Source organism: Hylobates moloch, unplaced genomic scaffold (genome assembly GCF_009828535.3).
Source record: "Hylobates moloch isolate HMO894 unplaced genomic scaffold, HMol_V3 SCAFFOLD_4, whole genome shotgun sequence".
Lineage (NCBI taxonomy): Eukaryota > Metazoa > Chordata > Mammalia > Primates > Hylobatidae > Hylobates > Hylobates moloch.
In genome coordinates, this window is record NW_026652279.1 from 27,148,901 (window position 1) to 27,174,371 (window position 25,471).

Genomic DNA, 25,471 nt, shown 5'->3' on the forward strand with positions numbered 1-25,471 from the left:
CAACTGTCCTAAAATCATTTTTATTTTTAGTGTTTAGCTGCTGAGAATCACAGTGTAGTTGATGGACCAGGAGTGAAAGTTCAGGAGTACCACATAATGTCTTCCTGCTATCAGAGGCTGCTGCAGATTTTTCATGGGCTTTTTGCTTGGTAAGTATGTGGGAAGTGTGGAGAGAAATGAGTATATACTTGCTTTTACTTGACAGTCACCAAGGCACTGAAATGTAGAAAAGAAAGAAAAGGTTCAAAAATCTTATGTGAATATGGTTCATTAATTTTGTGGGAGTGTTTTTGTCTGTATTATTTCGTTTGATCTTGTACCCTTTGAGTCCTTTGGAGCCACTATTGTTAACCCGTTTGACAGATTAGGTGACTTGCTGATGAGCTGATGTATAACAGATGTGGCCATCTGATCCTCAGTCCAGTTTCCTTTAGCATGCTTCAATTCCAGATTGTTTGGTGACGAGCTGAACACTGTGAGCTGGGCTATTCCATGATACCTTCATGGAAACAGTGGGACTCGAGGGAACCCCAGAAGGGTACATGGCCTTTAGAGACATAAAGGAAGGAAGTGGAAGGTACAACATGGACAAAAGTAGAACTAAGGGAGGTGTGCCCCTTAAATACTTTTGTTCCTCAGGGATAGGCCTTGGGCTCTCTGTTCTCATTATACAAGATTTCTGGTCAATCCTACCCAAGCTTAAATTTAGCCAAAATTTATTTTTTGAGCTATAGGCATTTATATCCAACTGCCTACTCAACAACTCCTTAGATGTGTCATTGACACCTCACACTCCACATCCAAAATGGAACATGTCATCCCTAGCATGCTCCTTCAGCTTTGCCTGGCTTAGTAAATGGTACCACCAGTTGCCTGAACCAGAAACCAGGAGTTATTCTTTGTCCCTCCCTCTGCTCGCCACCGTCTTTTTCCCACGTCTGATTGCCAAATCCTGTTGATTTTATTTTCTGTTATAATTAACATCTAGATAGCCATCTGTCCCTGTTTCTCCACTGCTTCCAGACTCCCATTATCTCTCAACCTGGACTGGGCTAGGTTCACACTTGGCCTCTCTCAGTCCATGCTTCACATGGCAGTAAGAGTGATCTTCCTAACGTAAACCCAATTTGATCCTATCCCAATTTTTATTTCTGATGGCTTTTAGATTTTTCTTGAGTTAAAACTCTCTTACCTAGCCTCTAGGTCTTCTTCTGACTCCTGCTATTCCACTTATTATGTTATACTCTGCCTCCAGCCTCACTGAATTAATTTGAGCACCCTATATAGCTTTTACGTGGGAGGCTTTGCACATGTTCATTCTCCTGCCAGGACCCCCACTTTTCTTGATCCCCAGCTTTTTCTGACTCATCACATCTCTTGAGATCTGAACTTAAGCATCTATCCTGCCTCTCTAACCCCCAGTTCTCTTCTAACACTCTGGTATCCGTTCGTGATAAAACTTAATCTCATTTTATTATAATTACTTGTTCATCAGTCTTTCCTGCTAGACTCTGAGCTCCATGAAGGCAGCTGTCTGTCATTTTTATATCCTCAGTACTTAAAAGCAGTGCCTGACAAAAAATTTGAACAATTTATCAAAGAGACTTAAAGATAGCAAATAAACATGTGAAAGGGGCCTGACATCGTGGCTTATGCATGTAATCCCAACACTTTGGGAGGCCAAGGTGGGTGGATCACTTGAGCTCAGGAGTTTGAGACCAGCCTGGGAAGCATGGCAAAACCCTGTCTCTATAAAAAATACAAAAATTATCTGGGCATGGTGGCATGCATCTGTAGTCCCAGCTACTCAGGAGGCTGAGATGACAGGATGGCTTCTGCCTGTGAGGCAGAGGTCGCAGTGAGCCAAGACTGCAACACTGCACTCCAACCTGGGCAACAGAACCAGACCCTGTCTCAAAAAAAAAGAAAAATCTGGGCACCATGGCCCAGCGAAGTTAACACAGAAAATAAACCATCTCTAAAAATTATAAAAACAACAATTAAAATAAATACATGAAAGGATGTTTATTACTTCTTAAGGGAATGCAAATTAAAAGCACAGTGAGATAGCACAACACACTCACTAGCATAGCTACATTAAAAAGACTTAGCATGCCAAGTGTTGGTGAGAAGGTGGAGCAACTAGAGCTCTCACATGCTTCTAGGGGGACTTTATAATGGTACATCCATATTGGGAAATAGTTTGGTAGTTTCTTAAAAAGCTAGACATGCACCTACCATGTGACTCAGCCATTCTATCCTTAGGTATTTAATCAAGGGAAATGAAAGCATATGTCCACTGACCGGGCACAGTGGCTCACGCCTGTAATCCCAGCACTTTGGGAGGCTGAGGCGGGCGGATCACCAGGTCAGGAGATCGAGACCGTCCTGGCTAACACGGTGAAACCCCCGTCTCCACAAAAAATACAAAAACTTAGCCAGGCGTGGTGGCGGGCGCATGTAATCTCAGCTATTCAGGAGGCTGAGGCAGGAGAATCGCTTGAACCTGGGCGGCAGAGGTTACAGTGAGCCGAGATCGCGCCACTGCACTCCAGCCTAGGCGACAGAGTGAGACTCTGTCTGTCACACACACACAAAAGCATGGGAAACAAGTTTAGAATATACTATGTAAAACCACAGGCTAAATTGCTAAAAATATTCTCGTACCAGACCCTGGTGGACATACGCTTTTTTTTTTTTTTTTTTGAGACAGAGTCTCGCTCTGTCGCCCAGGCTGGAGTGCAGTGGCACGATCTCAGCTTACTGCAAGCTCCGCCTCCCGGGTTAAGGCCATTCTCCTGCCTCAGCCTCCTAAGTAGCTGGGACTACAGGCACCTGCAACCACGCCCAGCTAATTTTTGTATTTTTAGTAGAGATGGGGTTTCACCATGTTGGCCAAAATGGTCTCCATCTGTTGACCTCGTGATTCGCCCGCCTCAACCTCCCAAAGTCCTAGGATTACAGCTGTGAGCCACCACGCTCGACCTCTCAATTCTTTTTTTCAAACCGTTAAACTATTGATGGTACAAACTGGAGGCCAGGATCCTTAAATACTATCCAAGTAGTTTTCCAGAAACTAAGCTAACCCCTTTTACCTTGACTTCCTTAGGAGTGGATTTTCTCAACCTGAAAATCAGAATTTACTGTATTCAGCCCTCCACGTCCTTAATAGCCGACTGAAACAGGGAGAACACAGCCAGCCTTTGGAGGAACTACTCAGGCGAGTCATACTACATAGCCAAGATTGTTGTCCCAAGAAACTCCTAGGAACAAGATTGGCAACTTTCTTTAAAATAACCTGGATGTCTTTCAGTAGTTGTAAAGGAAATTATTTTCAGCTACTCTCCTCATATATAAGCGTTCTCATCTATGTATTCTAATAAATCCTGAAGTATTAGAAACCTTGAATAATCATGCTAAATCTTCATGAATGCATCAGCCCATAAACTCAGCCTTTTCAAGTAATAATGATGAAAACATTGACCATCTGTAATCAACTCTTGATTATCCAGGGACCTACTGTCTCCCAGCAGGTTTGGGTAATTAGGCAGCAGCTCGTTATCACTGATAGCCTGTTTCTTTCCCCTTGTCTTGTAGGAAGACCTTATGTGGCTGAGGGGTAGGCAGTGGACAAGGGAAGTGACATGATCTCAGGGGCATGGCTTTCAGCCCCTCCCCCTTCAGTCAGAGTGACTTGGTCTTTCTCTCATTTCCCTTGATAACCTAGACCATCACTGGGTCAGCAGTCAGTGCTTATCATCCCTGTCTATAGGTCAGGACCTTATTTCTTCTTCTTTTTTTTTTCTGAGAGTCTCACTTTGTCACCCAGGCTGGAGTGAGCTCACTGCAGCCTCCACCTCCTGGGTTCAAGTGATTGTACTGCCTCAGCCTCCCAAGTAGCTGGGATTACAGGCACATGCTGCCACCCCGAACCAATTTTTATATTTTTGTAGAGATGTTTTCGCCATGTGGCCAGGCTGGTCTCTAATTCCTGAGCTCAGGTGATCTGCCTGTCTCAGCCTAGCGAAGTGCTAGGATTACAGGCATGAGCCACCATGCCCGGCCTGTGAACCCAGATTTTAAAAATTATTTTCAGTATATTGCCTAAGGCTTTAAAGAGCAAATAATTTCTCTAGGGTTGTACATATTAGCGTGGTGCTTGGGTTTCTCAGCATACATGACCCCTTCAAGGCCAACATTCTATCCATGGGGCTGTCTTCTGCCTTGGCTTTTTCCATACAAAGGTATGGTTTTCTACCAAGATGCTTGAAGAGGGTTGCTACTAAAGCACCTGAAAATAAGGAGGATTCTGATTAGGCCATCAGACACTTAAAGGGACTTGGGCACGTCATGTGGATTTAAATATATCTGTAATACATAGGATACTATTGCATTTGTTTGTTTTTCTTGTCTCCTTACAGCCAGAGCTTCCATTACTTGCAGAATTTCCATCAAAGCATTCCCAGTTTCCAGTGTGCTCTTTATCTCATCAGACTTTTGATGGTTATTTTGGAGAAATCGACAGCTTCTACTCAGAACAAACAAAAAATTGGTGATGGGCCCAGATCCTTTTTTTTTTTTAATGAATAGGACTAATGTCTCACACTTGTAAACTTGGGGCTTCCCAGGACATTTTTACATGTAAATCCCCACATAACCTTGGACAGGCCCTCTTGCTATACCAAGAAGGTCATTTTCCCAGAACAACCTGACTGATTTCTGCTAAAATTGCTTAGTCTGAGTTTGGTTAGACAAGCTGAGTAGATAGTTTTCTCTTTGGCTTAAGTTTAATCATGTTCTTCCTTTTCAAAAAAAAAAAAAAATTATCTGAGATATTTGACAAAACGAGACATAAATCATGAGGTTAATAAAGTAGGAGATAAAGGAGAAATCAGGTTCAAGTGTAAAAGAAATACTAGCCTCTTCCCTGGCCTTTTTCTTTTTTTTTTTTTGAGACAGAGTCTCGCCCTGTTGCCCAGGCTGGAGTGCAATGGCACGATCTTGGCTCACTGCAATCCTCCACCTCCCAGGTTCAAGCAATTCTCCTGCCTCAGCCTTTCAAGTAGCTGGGATTACAGGCGCACACCACCATGCCCAGCCAATTTTTGTATTTTTAGTAGAGACGGGGTTTCACCATGTTGGTCAGGCTGGTCTCGAACTCCTGACCTCATGATCCACCTGCCTCAGCCTCCCAAAGTGCTGGGATTACAGACATGAGCCACTGTGCCCAGCCCTGGCCTCTTTCTTAAACTGTCTTTTATTATAGCTCTTAGAATGCAGCTCATCCTAGTTGGCAGCACATCAGAAAGCAAGATAAAAATGCAAAACAAACCTTTATTTTTCCCTGTTGATTAAAAGGGGAAGGTTTGGTGGTGACCACTGCTATTGGCCAGCCCAGGAGGAACAAGATTGGTCTTCCCACTGCCCAGCAGCATTCCTTTTCTCTGTGTGTCTGTATTTATGTTCATGTTTGCATGTTTGTGTGTTTCAGGATGGGGTTGAGGTGGGATGTGTTGAGCCTTAGACAAATGAGTTTATGTCTGGCAAAAGGGCCAGTGGATGAGGAACATGACAGCTTTTTGTAAGTTGCCTGTTAGACCGGGAACGTCTTAGTAAATCTAAACTAATGATCCTTTTGATCAATAATCATCCTCAAAAGCCTGAAAAGCAAGAATGAGGTCAAGTTCCCATATATAAGATTCCTTTGTCTTCTTTTCCAACAGCTTCCCTTGCCAGACAATTCCTCTGTCGGGTGTGGCCAAGTGGAGATAAAGAGAAGAGCAACATCTCTAATGACCATCTCCATGCTTTGCTCTGGTGAGATGTGTGGTTTCTTCCAATGAGCCAAATAGCCTTTTTCTATTTTGCTACTGTTGTTTGTCAGAGACTGGACAAATGACCTTTTTAGTGGGAATTTGAAAACAATGAAGTAGTTAAAAATGAACACAATTTGGAACATGTGGATCTTAAGATCCTCTGGTTCTGTTTTATACTGTCAGCTAACTGCTTATTGTTAATTCAGATCATAGAGGAATTAGGGGAATCTGCAGTTGTATTCTACTTTGTTAATCAGTGGGTCAAATATTTGACTCTCAATGCAGTATCTACCTGGAGCACACAGACAGCATTCTGAAGGCCATAGAGGAGATTGCTGGTGTTGGTATCCCAGAACTGATCAACTCTCCTAAAGATGCATCTTCCTCCACATTCCCCACACTGACCAGGTAAGGGAGTTCTTTCCTCCAGTTTTTCTCTTAAGATAGAATCATCATCAGGCTGGGCACGGTGGCTCACGCCTGTAATCCCAGCCCTTTGGGAGGCTGAGGCAGGAGGATCACCTTGAGGTCAGGAGTTTTGAGACCCACCTGGCCAACATAGTGAAACCCTGTCCCTACTAAAAATACAAAAATTAGCCGGGTGTGGTGGCACATGCCTGTAATCCCAGCTACTTAGGAGGCTGAGGTAGGAGAATTGCTTGAACCTGGGAGGCAGAGGTTGCAGTCAGCCGGGATCGCACCGCTGCACTCCAGCCTGGGCAGCAAGAGCGAAACTCCATCTCAAAAAAAAAAAAAAAAAAAAAAAAAGAATCATAATCACACTGTCCAACGTATATAGCTTCCACACAACTGCCTTGCTCCTCCTCATCTAATTCTGATATAGACAGTAGATATAATCATTCATTTAGTAAAGAGAGTCTGTTATGCATTCCTTTCAAGGGCTCTCAGCTAATACATTTGAGAGGACCTTGGTGGTTTTTGTTTTGTATTGTTTTGTTTTGTTTTTGAGAAAACTTGTCACCCAGGCTGGAGTGCAGTGGCACAATCTCAGCTCACTGCAACCTCCACCTCCTGGGTTCAAACGATTCTCCTACCCCAGCGTTTCAAGTAACTGGGATTACAGGCACCCACCACCACACCTGGCTAATTTTTGTATTTTTAGTAGAGATTGGGTTTCACCATGTTGGTTAGGCTAGTCTTGAACCCGACCTCAGGTGATCTGCCTGCCTTGGCCTCCTGAAGTGCTGGGATTACAGGCATGAGCCATTGTGCCCAGCTGAGATATTTCAGCCATCTTGAGAACAGGGTGCTCACATGTATGTCTCACTTAATGGGTGTGTGTCTCAGAATATCAATAGTTACCTTAACATTTGTAGTCTTTTCAGTTTATAAAGCACTTTCACTTTATCTCATTTGATTCTTTTGATAATTCTGTGAGGTTGGTATCATTGCCCCTATTTTACTGTTGAGGAAAATGAGAGCTAGGAAAATGAGAGCTAGGGAACTTCTCAAGCTTACACGTGCAATAAAATAAACATAGAACCAGGACTCAAACTCAGATCTTCTCACTGTTACTTCATTGCTTTTTCCATACTACCATAACACCTCCTTTCATAAAGTTAATTCCATTGTTTGATAGGCAATCTTCTTGGGCTTGTTACTGAGTCCTTTCCACTCCCCCATCCTCTTACTAAGGACCCTAGTAAAAGGACATTTAGAAAGGTAGGGAAGGAAGCTACTTTTGGTTCCTGGTTCTTCCCAGGTAGTTCTAAGCAGTGCATCATGGTGTGGGCACACATGCTTTTCCCATCTTCTAGGCACACTTTTGTTGTTTTCTTCCGCGTGATGATGGCTGAACTAGAGAAGACAGTGAAAAAAATTGAGCCTGGCACAGCAGCAGACTCGCAGCAGGTGAGTAAGATATAGTCACTTCAAGAAGTGGACTTTGGATTACTTGGAAGTTGCTGATTTTTTTTTTTTTTTTCCTGAGACAGAGTCTTGCTTGTTCTGTTGCCCAGACTGGAGTGCAGTGGCATGATCTCGGCTCACTGCAACCTCACCTCCTGGGTTCAAGCAATTCTCCTGCCTCAGACTTCTGAGTAGCTGGGATTACAGGCATGCGCCACCACGCCCGGCTAATTTTTATATTTTTTAGTAGAGACAGGGTTTCACCATGTTGGCCAGGCTAGTCTCAAACTCCTGACCTCATGATCCACCCACCTCGGCCTCCCAAAGTGCTGGGATTATAGACGTGCGCCACTGCGCCCGGTGGTAGTTGCTGATTCTTCTATTTCTTGGGTCCAAGTTTTCTCCTAAGCTGTTTTTTGTTTTTGTTTTGTTTTGAGTTTCTGAGATTCAAGATTTTTTTTCAAAGAGTTCCTAGTTTAATTTCCTTTCCCTCCAGTTAGAGGTGAGGAAAGGGCTGTCTTTTCCTTGGCCACTTCCCAGTTTGTCTCCTGCTAACTGGCATGAGGTAAGCCAGCCTGTTTGAGATACTGTGGATCTTGGCAGCCTGCTAACCAGAACGGAGCTAGACAAGTAAAAGAAAGGGCTAGCATAGGGAAGCAGAGAAGCTACAGCCAGTATATGTTTTTTCTTTTTTTTTTTTTTTCTTTTTGAGACAGGGTCTGAGTCTGACATCCAGGTTGGAGTGCAGTGGTGCAAACTTGGTTCACTGCAGCCTTTGCCTTCTGGGCTTAGATAATCCTTCCACCTCAGCCTCCCAAATAGCTGGGACCACAGGTGCACGCCACCATGCCTGGCTAATTTTTCTATTTTTAGTAGAGGCGGGGTTTTGTCGTGTTGCTCAGACTAGTCTTGAATTCATAGGCTCAAGCAGTCCTCCTGCCTCAGCCTCCCAAAGTTCTGGGATTATAGACATGAACCACTGCACCTGGTCTGATGGCCAGTATATGTTGCAAAGGCTTTTACTTACTTGGAAATTGCTGAAGAGGAAACTTTTTAGAAAGTCTGACCCTATGAGGTGTTCTAATGTTACCACAACATGTGCAGGCCTCAGAACCATCTTGTGGATGCACTGGTTGCTACATCTAAGGGTAATTGGCTTAAATATCTGTATAGCTATGTAATTCAAGAACTATATCTTAGTGGGAATACAGTAAGGGAAGTATTTGGCTGTGACTCAGAGGTGCCCATATATTTGGCTGCCCCAGATTCATGAAGAGAAACTCCTCTACTGGAACATGGCTGTTCGAGACTTCAGTATCCTTATCAACTTGATAAAGGTGAGTATGGAGGCTCCTTGACCCATCTCACCAAATAACTGCAGAAACCAAGTGTCCTGGCTTCCAAAATGGACTCTCCTTGCTCCTCTTCCCACTCTTCCTTGGGGCCTGCTCTCCCTGAGTCGTCTTCTTCCTTTGTCCCCCTACCCATCCTGGATAACCCCTTTTCTCACTAGGCATTCGTTTTTGTCTTTTCCTTCCTTCCTTCTACTTATGCCACAATACTATTTAATGACTCCTTCCATCTGTAATTCCCTCACTTTTTCACCTTGCCTTGGTTCCTCTATGATCTAAGCTCACATTCCCTCTTCTAACCCGGAATGCCCTCATTCTCCTTTAAACACACTGTGTTCTCACCCACTCCATCGTGGTTTTGCTCAGCTTGTTCCCCCAGCCTAGAATGTCCTTGTCTCTCCTTTCCACCTCTTTCATGTCTTTTTTTTTTTTTTTTTTTTTTGAGGTGGGGTCTCACTCTGTTGTCCAGGCTGGAATGCAGTAGGGTGATCACAGCTCACTGCAGCCTCAACCTCCTAGACTCAAGAATCTTCCCATTTAAGCCTCTGGAGTATCTGGGACTACAGGAACATGCCACCACGCCCAGCTAATTTTTCTATTTTTTGTAGAAACAGGGTCTCATTCTGTTCCCCAGGCTGGCCTCGAACTCCTGGACTCAAGTGATCCACCAGCCTCAGCCTCCCAAAATGCCGGGATACCAGGCATGAGCCAGCATGCCCAGCCTCATCCAGTCTTTCTTAAGTCTTCAGATCAAGGTTTTGGACCTCTAATAATGCCATCTTCTCAACACTCCCAGTTGGAATCAGTTTATTTCTCTTTGCTCGTCTCTTCCTTTTCTTGAACTTCAGTTGTCATAATTACTTTATTCTGCTTTGTAATATTAATTTAAATGTTGATATTCCTCCATTTTAGAATTCTCTACAGCACCAAGCTGTGCTTTGCGCAGTGGGAAAGAGGCTGGAGTGCTCAAAGGAGCAGATCTCAGACTTGGTTTCTTGTCTTTCACCTCTCCAGGTATTTGACAGTCATCCTGTTCTGCATGTATGTTTGAAGGTGAGAGATTTACTGAGTCCTGTTTCATATTTATTCTTCCTGTGGATCACTCTAGAGAGGACCTCAGCTGAGATAAATTGCTCAATTTCTTGCCCACAAGCCAGAGTTTCCAGAATCTATGCCAGTTTAGGGAAGGCAATGGATACATTTTCCCACCCTAGTTGGATGATTGGAGAAGCCAGTTTTCCCATGAATTTGAAAACTTTTGGTAAGAATCTTAGTATTAGGAGGAATGGCTTCAGGGCAGTTGAGTTTAGGAGCAGTAGTTACCTTCCCTGCCATTCCTTACCAGGCAAAAGGGAGGAAAGAGGAGTAGATGATTCTTCTTTTTTTTTTTTTTTTTTTTTTTTTTTTTTTTTTTGAGACGGAGTCTCGCTGTCGCCCAGGCTGGAGTGCAGTGGCGCGATTTCTGCTCACTGCTAGCTCCGCCCCCTGGGGTTCTCGCCATTCTCCTGCCTCAGCCTCCGGAGTAGCTGGGACTACAGGCGCCCGCCACCTCGCCCGGCTAATTTTTTTTTTTTGTATTTTTTAGTAGAGACGGGGTTTCACCGTGTTAGCCAGGATGGTCTCGATCTCCTGACCTTGTGATCCACCCGCCTCGGCCTGCCAAAGTGCTGGGATTACAGGCGTGAGCCACCGCGCCCGGCAGATGATTCTTCTTTAAAGTCTATAGGTGGCCTTACAAATGTGGGATCTGATATCCTGATAATTGCCAAACTTCTCTTTTGTGGGAATAGCCTGTATTAGCCCTAGATTTGATGGGAAGTCCAGTCGGAATGTTATGGGGAGAATGCTACTTCCCCACTCCTCAAGTTTCCTTCCAAGTGGATGGTGCCCCATTCTTGTTATCTACTGGTCACTCTCCCTTTTTACTCCACCCTTGCGCAATGTGGGAGATGGGCGAGTTGGAGAGAGGAGTGATTTATCTGATTGGGAAATTCAGAAATTGGTCATATGCTTCCTCAGCTTTACCCAGTTTTTCCCTCTTGGGAGTAAGCTATCCTCAGAGCTCCCCTCTACTCCTCTATGCTCTCACTCCTAAGCTGAGCAAGTTCCCTGTCCATCGACTGTATCTGTGGTAGGTAAGTAAGTCTGCCTAATTCTGGGGCTTAGTTAACAGGCCTATTTGATTTTTGTATTAAGTTACATTCTCCAAATAAACCTTTTGGACCCTTCCCAATTTGTTTTCTATATATATAAATAAGAAAATAAAACCCTTGGGCTGGATGAGGCTATTCTGCCTCAGGGGTCTTTCAGTGAGATACCTCAGCTAGAGATAACAGTGTGTCTCTCTTCTTCAGTACGGACGTCTCTTTGTGGAAGCATTTCTGAAGCAATGTATGCCGCTCCTAGACTTCAGTTTTAGAAAACACCGGGTAAGAGCTAAGAGCAGAGAACAAAGATATGCACTGAAGAGTTGCTCAGAAGATATGTCCATGGTGACTCCTGGGTGGGGCTGGGAGTGTTCTACCTGGGCTCCTCTGGTCCACTTCAGCTATAGCCAGAGATCCCCAAATCGGACTGAATATTCCAAAGTAGGCTGAACTCCTCAGACCCACTCTGGATCAAACCCACCTTTCTACTTCTTCTCCAGATCTGACAGTGGTCTTCCTTTTAGCCTGATTTTATTGTGCTACTGCACTCTCAGGTCCTCATATATCAGTGTGTCATTTGCTTATTCCTTTATGCTTCTGTAGGTATACTCTCAGAAATGATTTAAAAAAAAAAAAAGCTCATTTGTGTCATAAAACCCTTTGCTGTGGTAATGAACAGTCTTGACAGTTTTTTAGCCAGTGGCACCCAGGGCTAGAGTGATGAAGTAAGGATTGAATCACATTATTTCCTGTACATATTTAGCAAGTTGAACAAAACACTCACCATATTTGGTTGGTCCCTCACAGCCCTGAAAGAGAAAGGGAAGGTGGTATTTTATCCTAATGTTGCAGATGGGAAAACTGAGACATGGTAACCTATGTAAAACTAAAATGCAGGTCTTATAACTCTCAGATTTATACAAGGGACAGAAATGGGAGAGTTGAGAATAAGAGGTAGCCGCTATTCCTCCTATTTGACAGGCAAATTAAGATGATTATCAGCATAGGCTGGAACCTGCAGAGTTTATCCTCTTTGGAGCTTTTGATTGCAAGGGTATCTTGAATCTAAAATGAAATCAGGACATTTCATAGAGCATTTATAAACTTATCGGTTATAGGAAGATGTTCTGAGCTTACTGGAAACCTTCCAGTTGGACACAAGGCTGCTTCATCACCTGTGTGGGCATTCCAAGGTAAGAAGGGGGAGCAGGTTCTATCAGCAGCCTGCCTGTTGGCTTAATCTGCTGTTGCTATTGAGGGATCCACGGGCTACCGTCCTTCTTCCTTTATGTCTGGGACTGTGTCTGTCCAAAGGCAGTTTATTCAGAGCAAATCCTTAGTTGCTCCTTGAGATTGGGCAGTCCTCTAGAGGGTAATCTCTGCATCTGAAATTTGATTCAAACTCCAAAGCTGTTTTTCCTCTAGAAACTTCTTGGGTGACAGAAATAGAATGCTGATATATGTTTACTTCTGCAAAGTCCTCTAGGTGACAGGACTGTGATGTAAGTGATGATCCTGCAGGAGACAGGAGGTGGCTCTAAAGCAGCCATCTGTAGAGGCTTTCATCTGTGCCACTTATTTTCAAGGAGCGCATCTATGTCTTATGAGAACATCTTAGCATTAAAGGATTTTTCCACTTGAAGCCTTCTTATAGTTAATGAGGTATTGTCACGTTTTGTCTGAATGAACACAGGACCCTAGAGTTCTGCAGTCACTGGCAAACCAAATGATTCTTGAGTCCAGTTTCTGTTACTTCCTCCCCTGGTTCTAAATTTATAAGGTCCTGAACAGTGATTTTTTTTTTTTTTTTTCGAGACAGAGTCCCGCTTTGTAGCCCAGGCTGGAGTGCAGTGGCACAGTCTCTGCTCACTGCAAGTTCCGCCTCCCGGCTGAACAGTGAATGTTTAAGGAATTCTCTTAGCTAAACAGGGCTACTCTATTGTTTAATATCATTAAAATATATATTCAAGAATATTTTAGGTAAATTCATTGATGATCGGCCTGTAAGGGGATATGAAGAGGAACTAGAGGTGTTTGGTGGTATGTCTTCTAGGCTTTGAATTCTTTAGCTCCCATTCTCTTTGGATTACTCTGCCAAACTATTCTTGTTTGATGGAACGTACCGTTGGCCCATATTGGCAGGGCTTGTGTTCTTATTCAATATTCAAAGGTTTCTATAAGAAATGTGAAGGCATGATGATGAACTCACAAAAGATGGATGTTATTTGTTTCCGTTCAGATTCACCAGGACACGAGACTCACCCAACATGTGCCTCTGCTCAAAAAGACCCTGGAACTGTTAGTTTGCAGAGTCAAAGCTATGCTCACACTCAACAATTGTAGAGAGGCTTTCTGGCTGGGCAATCTAAAAAACCGGGACTTGCAGGTAAGCCTTGGATCCTGCTAGTGATAATCCCCCACTCTTACTCTCTGTGACAGCATCAGATGGCATGTAAGGAAGGTCACCTAAGCCCTTGTCTCTTAGTAAGGCTACTTTTCTCTTAAGTCTGTGACTGTTTAACTCTTAAAGTTATGGTACATTGCTCATGGGCCCTGGTCACAGGCTGCACCCCTCATCTTAGGCAGCAAGGCACCAAAACATGCCTCAGACATAAAGGAGTCAGACCAGTACAAACCTCTCTCCACAGCCAGAGGGGCTCCTTTAAGCCCCACTGAGGGTAGATTCATAATAACATTTTCGTATAGGGACAAACATTTCTTTTGTTATTTTTTTCCCCTAAGCCAATCTGTCTTATTCGGGAAATTACAAATTAATCTCTAATTTTAACTAATGAGCATTTATAAGGTTTTTTAGTTGCCTGATTAGCTGAAATCTTGTGTTGTTTATAATACTACTTTGGAGTTACAACATTTTTCAGATAGGGTAGTATAAGCCCTTTTCTTTCATGCTTACAATATCTGAGTCTTATAGTCAGTTATATATGAAATATATAAAATAGCACCACAGAGAATTAGCTTCCTTTCTTCACATCAACCTTATGAGGCAGATACTATTGTTTCTGCATAAAAATTGAAGCTCAGAGGCTGGGCGCGGTGGCTCACGCTTGTAATCCCAGCACTTTGGGAGGCCGAGGCGGGCGGATCACGAGGTCAGGAGATCGAGACCACGATGAAACCCCGTCTCTACTAAAAATACAAAAAATTAGCCGGGCGTAGTGGCGGGCGCCTGTAGTCCCAGCTACTCGGAGAGGCTGAGGCAGAAGAATGGCGTGAACCCGGGAGGCGGAGCTTGCAGTGAGCCGAGATTGCGCCACTGCACTCCAGCCTGGGTGACAGAGCAAGACTCCATCTCAAAAAAAAAAAAAAAAAAAAAGAATTGAAGCTCGGAGAAGTTAAGTAATTTACCTAATGTCATTCAACAGTAAGTGAGTGGAGCCAGGGTTTGAGTCCAAACAGTCCCAAATCCAGAGTTGATGTTCTTAAACCACTTCACTGTACTGTCCTTTAGCCTCCGCATGGCCATTCGTGGTGGGTATGATGGTGCTTATATACCTTAAGGTATTTGGGAAATTTTAGAACCATGTTCAGCATCAACTTAGAGTCACCAATACAATCTAGCCTTTTAAAATGTAGTGTGATACTAGCATGCTAAGATGAACCTTTCATTACATTACTTATTGTATCAGAGCCACAGACATCTCAGAAACCTGGAGTTGAGTATCCCTCCTCTAGATGCTGAATCACAAGTTGGTATCCATGTTTGACTGTGTTTTGAATGGCTAAAATATCTTCCTTTGTATTGCCTGTAAACTCAACCTTCTCCCCTATTACCCTAAAGGTGATCATTATAACCCACCATTTTCTTGGTCCATTCATATTTAGGGTGAAGAGATTAAGTCCCAAAATTCCCAGGAGAGCACAGCAGATGAGAGTGAGGATGACATGTCATCCCAGGCCTCCAAGAGCAAAGCCACTGAGGTATCTCTGGAAAAGGCAACCAGAGTCTGGCACTGATGGTTGCATTTTGTTAATTGTTCTAAGTTGGTGGAGCAGAACTTTGCCCACTTACGTTTATTGTCAAATGCTTCTATGCCCATTTCCATTCCCTCCATAACAGCTTCTGTGCTTATATAATTTTGTGGGACCCAGAAAAAACAACCACACACAATCTTAGAATCGCTCCTGAGTATCTTGAGTTGTGGCATTTGTTATAGAGTTGACAATTCTCTGCATTATAGCCTCTCATTTTCCATGAATTCATATCTGAAACCATTTTATAAGGGAGAAGTCATCGAAGTATTTTCTGAGTGTTGAGGAGAATGAGTTAAACCATTTAAACACATTTGAAACATACAAAAATAGAAATGTGAAAGCATTTGGTGAAAGCCAAAGCACAGAGTCAGAAGCTGCCACCTTAGAGAACTGAAATAAAAATAGAAGTTCTTACGCTTTTTTGTGGTACAGATGCTTTTGACAATTTAAAGAAAGCTAAATAAAAATGTATACATGGCTGGCGCAGTGGCTCATGCTTGTAATCCTAGCACTTTGTGAGGCCAAGGTAGGAGGATTGCTTGAGCCTGGGAGCTCAAGGCCAAGCTGCGCAACATAACAAGACCCTATCTCCACAAAAAAATGAAAAATAAACCTGGGTGTGGTGGCTCACACCTGTAATCCCAGCACTTTGGGAGGCTGATGTGGGCAGATCACAAGGTCAGGAGTTCAAGACCAGCCTGGCCAACATAGTGAAACCCCATCTCTACTAAAAATACAAAAATTAGTTGGGCGTGGTGGCACGTGCTTGTAGTCTCAGCTACTTGGGAGGAGCTTGAACCCGGGAGGTGGAGGTTGTGGTGAGCCGAGATCACGCTACTGCACTCCAGCCTGGGCAACAGAGCGAGACTCCATCTCGGAAAAAAAAAAAAAAAAAAGTACATTTATAAAATTTTGTCACAATTCAGGTAGGTTATAGACACCAAAAAGCTCAGATTTAAGAACCCCAGCTGTGGGGCCTCTGTCTGTAATGCAATTTGAGTCTGATCCAGAAAGATCATTTAGTATGAAAAGTCTGGCCTGGTGGGGTGGCTCACACCTGTAATCATAGCACTTTTGTGAGGCTGAGGTGGGAGGACCGCTTAAGCCCAGAATTTCAAGACCAGCCTGAGACCCCATCTCTACAGAAAAAATTTTTTGAGCTAGCCAGGCATGGTGACGCATGCCTGTGGTCCCTGCTACTCAGGAAGCTGAGGTGGGAGGGTTGCTCAAGCCCAGGAGGTGCAGGCTGCAGTGAGCCATCATCACACTCCAGCCTGGATGACAGAGTGAGACCCTGTCTCAAAATAAAAAAGTTATTTTATTTACATGGTCTCCAGTTTTATTTGTATAATATACCCCTTCTACTTTTTTCTCAGAGAATTTGAGACAGACAATATCCTATTAGTTTGGTACTTTCCCCTAAGCAGATCTCTCATACTAGTATTGCAAGCCAGACAGAACAGAATTTTATACTGGATTCCTGTTGAGATACACCAGCACAGCACTTCTTTTTTTTGAGACGGAGTCTCCCTCTGTCTCCCAGGCTAGCGTGCAGTGGTGCAGTCTCGGCTCACTGCAATCTGTCTCCTGGGTTCAAGCAATTCTGCCTCAGCCCTCCAAGTAGCTGGGATTACAGGTGCCCACCACCATGCCCGGCTAGTTTTTGTATATTTAGTAGAGACAGGCTTTCACCATGTTGGCCAGGCTGGTCTCGAACTCCTGACCTCAGATGATCTACCCGCCTCAGCCTTCCTAAGTGTTGGGATTACAGGCGTGAGCCACCGTGCACTGCCATACCACCACTTGTAATAAATATTTCATTCTATATCGAATGCCCTCTTTGTTCCTATGTCATATACATGCAGTAGAGCGGGAGGACCATGGCTTGTTTAAAATTATGCAAATTGGGCCGGGCGCAATGGCTTACGCCTGTAATCCCAGCACTTTGGGAGGCTGAGGCAGGCAGATCACCTGAGGTCAGGAGTTTGAGACCAGCCTAGCCAATGTGGTGTAGCCCTGTCTCTACCAAAATACAAAAACTAGCTGGGCGTGGTGGCGCATGCCTGTAATCCCGGCTACTTGGGAGGCTGAGGCAGGGGAATCGCTTGAACCCAGGAGGCAGAGGTTGCAGTGAGCTGAGATCACACCACTGCATTCCAGCCTGGTGACAGAGCAAGATCCTTTAAAAAAAAAAAAAAAAAGTTTTAACAGTGTTAATAATAGAGTTGTGAATCCTCTAGGAGCTGTATTCCAGAGGTCACCCAGAGCAGTAACCTAAAATATTTATTTATTCTTTGCCCCTCAGGATGGTGAAGAAGACGAAGTAAGTGCTGGAGAAAAGGAGCAAGATAGTGATGAAAGTTATGATGACTCTGATTAGACCCCAGATAAATTGTTGCCCGTTTCTGTGTCTCTGCCAGCCTGTGATCATTTTGTGTTAGAGTTTGAAATCCGCTGTTTGCCTTTCTTACTGGAAGGATCCTTTTTTGTTCCTCTTTTTTTTTAAAAAGACAGGGTCTCGCTGTGTCTCCCAAGCTGGAGTGCAGTGCTGCAATCTCGGCTCACTGCAACCTCCACCTCCTTGGTTCAAGCGATTCTCCTGCCTCAGCCTCCTGAGTTGCTGGGACTACAGGCACATGCCAGCATGCCCAGCTAATTTTTGCATTTTTAGTAGATACGGGGTTTCACCATGTCGGCCAGATGGTCTCAATCTCCTGAACTCATGATCCACCTTCCTCAGCCTCCCAAAGTGCTGGGATTACAGGCATGAGCCACCGCACCCAGCCATATTTTGTTCTTAAAGTGGGGGCTTTATTAACTTGTGGACATCATGGATTGTCTAACATCATCACAGTCCCTGGCTCAGGATTCTAATGTAGCATTATTTATTGGTTTGGATAAACCCAGCTGTGCTACACTGCAGAGTAAAATCTCTGAGTCATGATTCTGGACTTTGGGAGCTAGTTTTGAAACTCTGATTTATTGTAGAACTTAGGCTTGTACCAATTTTACAAATAAATTCTAAGTTCTGCCTCAGTTGCCTCATTTATCTTTCTGGATTTGCTTCATTATTCAAGGATTAGGTGGAATTGAATTGAGATTTGTGCAGAGAAATAATGGAGACTGGTGCTAACATAGTTCTGCTGATTAAAATCATGTCTTCTATTGTAAGAACCAACTTCATTTGAGATGAGATATATCTGATCTTTCTAGAGGATTGACTTGATCTTGATCTTCTTTCCTTTTTTTTTTTGAGACGGAGTCTCACTCTGTCGCTCAGGCTGGAGTGCAGTGGCACCATCTCAGCTCACTACAACCTCCAACTCCCAGGTTCAAGCGATTCTCCTGTCTCAGCCTCCTGTGTAGGTGGGATTACAGGCACATGCCACCATGCCTGGCTAATCTTTGTATTTTTTAGTAGAGACAGGGTTTCACCATATGACCAGGCTGGTCTTGAACTCCTGACCTCGTGATCTACCCGCCTCGGCCTCCCGAAGTGGTGCGGTTACAGGCATGAGCCACCATGCCCGGCCAACTTGAACTTCTTGTCAGTGCCCAAAGAAAAGTCAAAAGGAATGTTTTGGCTGCTTTAAAAATTTTTTTGATTGGTGTGATAGTATAGGACCAAAAAAAAGCCGGGCACGGTGGCTCACGAGGTCAGGAGATCGAGACCATCCTGGCTAACACAGTGAAACCCCATCTCTACTAAAAAATACAAAAAATTAGCCAGGCGTGGTGGTGGGCTCCTGTAGTCCCAGCTACTCGGGAGGCTGAGGCAGGAGAATGGTGTGAACCCAGGAGGTGGAGCTTGCAGTGAGCCGAGATCGTGCCACTGCACTCCAGCCTGGGCAACAGAGCGAGACCCCGTCTCAAAAAAAATAAAAAAGACCAAAATAAAATTAAAAAGCAGCATCAAACTCATGTTAACTTTGTCATAATGTTTATTTCCATTTTCTGAGTTATACCTAACCTAGTTATAAGAACACTACAAAGGCCAGGTATGGTGGTTCACCGCTGTAATCCCAACACTTTGGGAGGCCGAGGCCAGGGCATTGCTTGAGTCCAGGAGTTTGAGACCAGCTTGGGCAATGTGGCGAAACTCCATCTCTACTAAAAAAAAAAATACAAAAATTAATGGCTGGGCGCAGTGGCTCATGCCTGTAATCTCAGCACTTTGGGAGGCTGAGGCAGGTAGATCACCTGAGGTCGGGAGTTCGAGACCAGCCTGACCAGCCTGGAGAAACCCTATCTGTAATAAAAATACAAAATTAGCTGGGCGTGGTGGCACATGCCTGTAATCCCAGCTACTAGGGAGGCTGAGGCAGGAGAATTGTTGAACCTGGGAGGCGGAGGTTGCGGTGAGCCGAGATGGCGCCACTGCACTCCACCCTGGGCAACAGGAGCAAAACTCCTTCTCAAAAAAAAAATAATAATATAAAAATTAGCCAGATATGGTGGCCCGCACCTGTAGTCCCAGCTACTCAGGAGGCTGAGGCGGGAGGATCACTTGAGCTTGGGAGTTTGAGGCTGCAGTGAGCCAAGACCATGCTACTGTAGTCCAGCCGTGATGACAGAATGAAACCCTGTCTCCAAAAAAACAAAAAAATGCTACAAAATTACATTAGGAGTACATTTCAGCTAAAATGGAGACTCATGAGTTCCATGTAGCCTAGGCTTAGCTTCAGTGCTGCTACCAAGATCTTTCTTGCCAGGCTGTAAGTATTGTTTAATATCAGTATTTCTACCCACTTTTGTACTCCAGTGGTATTAGGGTGTGGTTAGTTAGAGTTTTTTTCTTATTTTCATTGTTTTGGTCGGGGGAGGTTTTAAACTAATCCTTGACCTATATATAGATTTTTGACATCCCCTGGTACATAGAAATCCATACGTCTTTCTCCTCTACACCCCTTTTCCCCTCAATTCATTGTGGCCTTAGGTGTTTATGTGAGTTCACACTAGGCTCATTGGTTTATATCATTTGTTTAATGGTTATCACATGTACATGTCAATGCTAGTTTGACTCTAAATGGTTCAACCTTACAATGGGAATGTTCTTCCTTGTTCTCTATCATTGGTCCTTTTTTGGAGGGGAAGGGATGAAAGGGGCTCCTGAATCATCACTGCTTGAAACAAAAGCAAGATGCCTGGGACAATGTCACAGTTTCATTTACATGGACAGGTTTCTGTAAGCTTCGGGTACATACCAAAGGGCATGGTGTGAAGAAATGGGGATCAAATGAGGACCCTTTACTTGGAGTGCTGCAAGGCAAAGGTGCACTTTTTGTAAGTTGCATACAGCAAGAGGATAGAGCGCAGCATCTGTTTGCACATAGTCACTGTCATCTGAATCTGAGGCTCCTTCAGTCCAGTGGGCCACTGGTGCTCCCTGCTAATGATTTTGCAAAAGGCTGACTTGTCTGAAACTCTGAAAGTCCCGGTCCACTTTGGTGGCTGAGCTGTGATAACCCTGCCAAAGACAGAATCTACTCCACTGAGGCGGATGGGCTGGGGCTTCCTGACCAGTCCTTTGTTGTTCATCGTTCGCAACTCTGATGTGTGGCAGGGTAACTTGGGACTCACTCCAGATTCCAGGAATGGGTTGTCTAGGACTAGAGTGACCTCTTGAAAGCACAGCTGCACTTCAAGGTCGGACGGTGTGTGTGGGAAGTAGGGGGAGGCCCTGAATGGGTGCTTGGAGGATGGTGTAGGTGTCGTGTGGCGCAGCCATTGGAAACTCTCATCCAGTGGGGTCCATGGTGACCAGAGCTGGTATCCTGCCATTGACAGTCCTAAAGGAGGGAAATCAGAGCATGGAATTTCCCTGACATGCTTTTCATGAGAGTATGGCCTTTCAAATTCCCATCTCTGTCTCACTATTGACATAAACTTGTTCTATAGTTCCCATGAATAGATTCCAACAGGTGTTAGGATATTAGTAATTCTTTTATTTTTTCTTTTTTGAGACAAGAGTCTCACTCTGTCACTCAGGCTGGAGTGCAGTGGAGCGATCTTGGCTCACTATTTTTTTTGTAGTGACAGAGTTTTGCCATGTTGGCCAGGCTGGTCTCCAACTCCTGACCTCAGGTGATCCACCCACCTCGGCCTCCCAAAGTGCTGGGATTACAGGCGTGACGCACTTTGCCCAGCCTAGGTATTAGTAATTCTAATACAGGGAAGTAGGGAATGATTACAAGTATTGATCTGGCAACTGCTATGTGTACTAAAACTTTATATTAAACTTTTTCACAAGACTTTGGAAGTAGGTCTTAACCCATTTTATAGATGAGGAAATGGATTTGTCTGAAATGAATATAGGTCCACTGTTAGGACCTATGCTGTGTTGTTAGCTGCTAATGACAGAATCTATATCTTCTGAGGTGACAGAAACTTCTGGGACTTCATGATGAGACCTTATTACTTGAGATTAGAAGAAGCTCAGAAAAGTCCTGTCTTAAAAATATTTGTGGCTGGACACAGTGGCTCATGCCTATAATCCCAGCACTTTGGGAGGCTGAGGTGGGCGGATCACTTCAGGTCAGAGTTCCAGACCAGCCTGGCCAACATGGTGAAACCCTGTCTCTACTAAAAATACAAAAATTAGCTGGGCGTGGGGGTGTATGCCTGTAGTCCCAGGTACGTGGGGAGGCTGAGGTGTGAGAATTGCTTTAACCCAGGAGGCGGAGGTTGCAGTGAGTCAAGATCGCACCACTGCACTCCAGCCTGGGCGAAAGAGCAAGACTCCGTCTAAAAAAAAAAATATTGTGCGGTTCGCGATGTATGAACCCTGTAGTAGCAGCTTCAGCATCATTTGGTAACTTGTAGAAATGCACATTTTTGGGGCCCCACCTCAGACCAACAAGAACAAACTCCATGTGGGACCCAGCAATCTGCATTTATACAAGCCCTCTTGCATTGTCTATTTTGAGAATTTCTTATGCTATTCCTTTCAAACAACTCTAGCTTTCACTATTCATTACTGAGATCATCTCCTGGCCCCAAAGGCCTCTGCATTTTCTAGCACAAGGGAGCAACTTGCAGACCCCTGGGTTATTTATATACCACCTCAGAGGAGCTGCACCAGGCTGGGAGGAGAAAACATTTCCAAAGTCCAGTCAAAAAATTGTTAAAGATTTTTGTTTTTCTAGGTGTGGGTATGTTTTTAAATTTGTTTTTCTGGGCCGGGCGCGGTGGCTCACGCCTGTAATCCCAGCACTTTGGGAGGCCGAGGTGGGCGGATCACAAGGTCAGGAGATCGAGACCATCCTGGCTAATGTGGTGAAACCCTGTCTCTACTAAAAATACAAAAAATTAGCCGGGTGTGGTGGCAGGCGCTTATAGTCCCAGCTACTCGGGAGGCTGAGGCAGGAGAATGGCGTGAACCTAGGAGGCAGAGCTTGCAGTGAGCTGAGATCGCGCCACTGCACTCCAGCCTGGGCGACAGAGCAAGACTCCGTCTCAAAAAAATAAATAAATAAATAAATTTGTTTTTCTGACTTGTTTGTTTTCCATCTATGAAAGACCTACTGGTTCCATAAGACCTTAATTTTCTTTTTCCTTTGAAGATTAAAAAGGGCTGTGAGGATATTGCTAACTCAAAATTCATGCAAGTAAAATTAGAATTTTCCATCATTCTCCTTCAACATTGCCAGTATATAAGAAGTTTTACTAAATTCAGAAACTAATTTTTTTTAGCACGTACCTATTTTGTTAGTGGGCATAGTATGTCCCTTTTGTTTCTAGCCAAGTGTATTTCTCTGCCCCTTCGTCTCCCACAGAAGATAGCAGCAGATCTCATCCTATCCAGTAATTGCCCCAGAAATACTGTGAAAATTTTGACACCTTCACTGCCATTTGTGAGATAGAAAAGTTCATTTTAAAAAAAGAATTGTTGGCCAGGCACGGTGGCTCACACCTGTAATCCCAGCACTTTGGGAGGCCAAGGTGGACGGATCACGAGGTCAGGAGATCGAGAACATCCTGGCTAACGTAGTGAAACCCTGTCTCTACTGAAAATATAAAAAAATTAGCTGGGCGTGGTGGCAGGCGCCTGTAGACCCAGCTATGGGAGGCTGAGGCAGGAGAATGGCGTGAACCCGGGAGGTGGAGCTTGCAGTGAGCCGAGATCGCACCACTGCACTCCAGCCTGGGCGACAGAGCTACTCTCTTTAAAAAAAAAAAAAAAAAAAAAAAAGAAAAGGATCCTGGGATTAAATACTTTTTTAAATCCCATATTATGGGATTAAAAATATGCTTGGCAGCATTCATACCCTTCACCCACTTTGCCATGGTGGTGTACCACAGTAGTCCCTGTCTTGGATATGTGCTCTGAAGGTCAAGATATCAAGCACCAGAAGCCTTTCACAGGGTGTTTGGAATAAATAACTGTCCCTTGGGTGTCCCTTTCTCATTCTAAGGCAGCCCAGATATTTGAACACTTAGTACTTTGCAAAGAGCCTACATAGATCATGAGAAACATACTAGTTGGAGAAAATCAACAAATCCCCCTATACTAACCATTGTCCGGGCCCCCTGGATCCTTTTCTTGCCGCATCTTCTAAGAGGAAATAGAGGTAGAAGTAAAAGCCTTTGTCAAATGTCCAGCCTAGGTCGCGGCGCGGTGGCTCAGGCCTGCAATCGCAGCACTTTGGGAGGACAAGGCGGGCCGATCACTTGAGGTCAGGAGTCAGCCTAAATATTCGGAAGAACCAACACGGGACGAGAGGGCTTCTAAACCTAGGTCCCTGCACCACTTCGCACAAAGTTTAAAGATGGTTCACCCCATCCCCACCGCCCAGAAGTCACTGTCAACCACTCTAGAAGGGCTTGAACCTACAAAGTCTGCTCAAGCTGCTCAATAGCTCCCAGATATGGAACACCTGATTCTCCTGGCCAAAAAGGAAATCCCCTTCACACCCCACTTCCATTCCAAGGAACCCCATCTCTTGATTTCCCCACCTGGGAAACAGGGCGTTAGCGCCAAAGTGCAGCTGAGGTCCTGAACTGTAAACGAGGGTCTGGAGCTGCCAAGAGTCTGGAGCTGCCGAGGGTCTGGAGCTGCGAGAGTGCGAGAGGCTCCCACTCCCCGCCGGGAAGAAGGGGCGTGGGCCTCCTGGGTCCCTATCTGGGGGCGGGGACCAGAAGGTTCTGGCTGAGGCGGACGATGCGGTGGGAACCCGGGCCCAGTCCCACCATCAGGGCCCGGGGTTCACCTGCTGAACTCTGAGGGTCGCACGCTCCAAAGTGGCGGCCGCTGTTCGTGGCGCCTGGCAACCGCCTTTGTGATCCAGGACCGCAGGACAGCCCGAGCCGCAGCGGGGATTGGGGCTCGAGGCGCCCTGCTGGGAGGCGTCAGGGCCACACTCCCCGCCCCCACCTCACTGGAATGCCTTGTCCAGGACTTGGCCTTCAGGAGGGCTGGTTCGAATCCTGTCCCCTCCATTGTCCTCCTCCCTACCGTGCCACACCTGTGTGCCTTTGATCAAGCCACAGAGGACAGGCCACCCCTACTTCAATGGCCGTGGTCAGAGGCCTGCATAAAAGTCCCAGGACCTGTAGTTAGTGTTAAAAGTTAGTCCCAGGCCGGGCGTGGTGGCTCACGCTTGTAATCCCAGCACTTTGGGAGGCCGAGGCGGGCGGATCACGAGGTCAGGAGATCGAGACCACAGTGAAACCCCGTCTCTACTAAAAAATACAAAAAAATTAGCCGGGCGTGGTGGCGGGCGCCTGTAGTCCCAGCTACTCGGAGAGGCTGAGGCAGGAGAATGGCGTGAACCCGGGAGGCGGAGCTTGCAGTGAGCCGAGATTGCGCCACTGCACTCCAGCCTGGGCGACAGAGCAAGACTCCGTCTCAAAAAAAAAAAAAAAAGTTAGTCCCAACTCATCACACTCTGTTCAGTGGGTGCTCAGGCAGAGTGACCCAGAGCTCTCAGGTTTTGTTGCTCTATTTGAATGATCCCAGTGGCAAAGAAAGAGAATTAATAAATGTTCGCCTGTCAAGAGCAGGAGGAAACGCACGTCTTTCCTTGATTTCCTGACAGAAAACCTTTCTCAGCCTTCTGTTAAACCTCAGAGTACCTGTAATCCCAGCTGTCTAGGTGGCTGAGACGATCAGACTGCTTGAGCCCAGGAGTTCAAGACCAGTCTGGGCAACATAGTGAGACGCCCGGCTCAAAAAGAGAACAAAAAAATCTCAAAAAGAATGATTTTGTCTCATTCTTATAATGCAGAAATACACTTTCATCATATTAGTGAAGGAGTGATTTGACAACTTTGTAATCATCACTTAAAATAATGA

At 44.9% G+C, this 25,471-nt stretch overlaps 2 protein-coding genes and 1 pseudogene across 7 annotated transcripts in view; 1 reads left to right on the forward strand and 2 right to left on the reverse strand.

Annotated features, from left to right (window-relative positions):
- The window catches only part of LOC116466728 (Fanconi anemia group D2 protein), a 73,464-nt gene extending 55,238 nt beyond the window's left edge, over nt 1-18,226 (forward strand). Inside the window, exons 32-44 of the mRNA XM_058437253.1 lie at nt 31-149; nt 3,110-3,224; nt 4,426-4,552; nt 5,724-5,817; nt 6,102-6,224; nt 7,595-7,688; nt 8,951-9,022; nt 10,052-10,090; nt 11,392-11,466; nt 12,303-12,377; nt 13,424-13,570; nt 15,028-15,123; nt 17,483-18,226. Of these exons, the coding sequence (XP_058293236.1) occupies nt 31-149; nt 3,110-3,224; nt 4,426-4,552; nt 5,724-5,817; nt 6,102-6,224; nt 7,595-7,688; nt 8,951-9,022; nt 10,052-10,090; nt 11,392-11,466; nt 12,303-12,377; nt 13,424-13,570; nt 15,028-15,123; nt 17,483-17,557 (1,251 nt within the window). The 3' untranslated portion in view covers nt 17,558-18,226. The remainder of the gene's footprint in view (nt 1-30; nt 150-3,109; nt 3,225-4,425; nt 4,553-5,723; nt 5,818-6,101; nt 6,225-7,594; nt 7,689-8,950; nt 9,023-10,051; nt 10,091-11,391; nt 11,467-12,302; nt 12,378-13,423; nt 13,571-15,027; nt 15,124-17,482) is intronic.
- LOC116466730 (lipid transferase CIDEC-like) overlaps nt 1-23,839 on the reverse strand; it is an 87,966-nt pseudogene extending 64,127 nt beyond the window's left edge.
- Nucleotides 5-24,249, reverse strand: FANCD2OS (FANCD2 opposite strand). Of its 6 annotated transcripts, XR_009213064.1 has the most exons (5): nt 23,692-23,839; nt 20,382-20,966; nt 4,420-4,528; nt 321-547; nt 5-216 (listed from the first exon to the last, which is right to left on the reverse strand). XR_009213064.1 is itself a non-coding variant. In XM_058437257.1 (3 exons), the coding sequence occupies exons 1-2, from the start codon at nt 23,726-23,728 to the stop codon at nt 20,425-20,427; spliced, it is 579 nt and encodes a 192-aa protein (XP_058293240.1). In that variant the 5' UTR covers nt 23,729-23,839; the 3' UTR covers nt 5-216; nt 20,382-20,424. The 6 variants fall into 6 exon arrangements, 3 of the variants coding, with proteins under 3 accessions (XP_058293240.1, XP_032005578.1, XP_058293239.1); XR_009213065.1 differs by lacking the exon at nt 321-547; XR_009213066.1 differs by lacking the exons at nt 321-547; nt 4,420-4,528 and adding an exon at nt 11,969-11,993.
- Between the last annotated feature and the right edge of the window lie 1,222 nt (nt 24,250-25,471).

Coding starts and splice junctions, on each gene's coding strand:
- FANCD2OS (XM_058437257.1), bottom strand. CDS start 23,728: ATGCGGCAAGAAAAGGATCCAGGGGGCCCGGACAATG. Junction 20,967..23,691: donor TCCAGGGGGCCCGGACAATG/GTTAGTATAGGG, acceptor TCCCTCCTTTAG/GACTGTCAATGGCAGGATAC.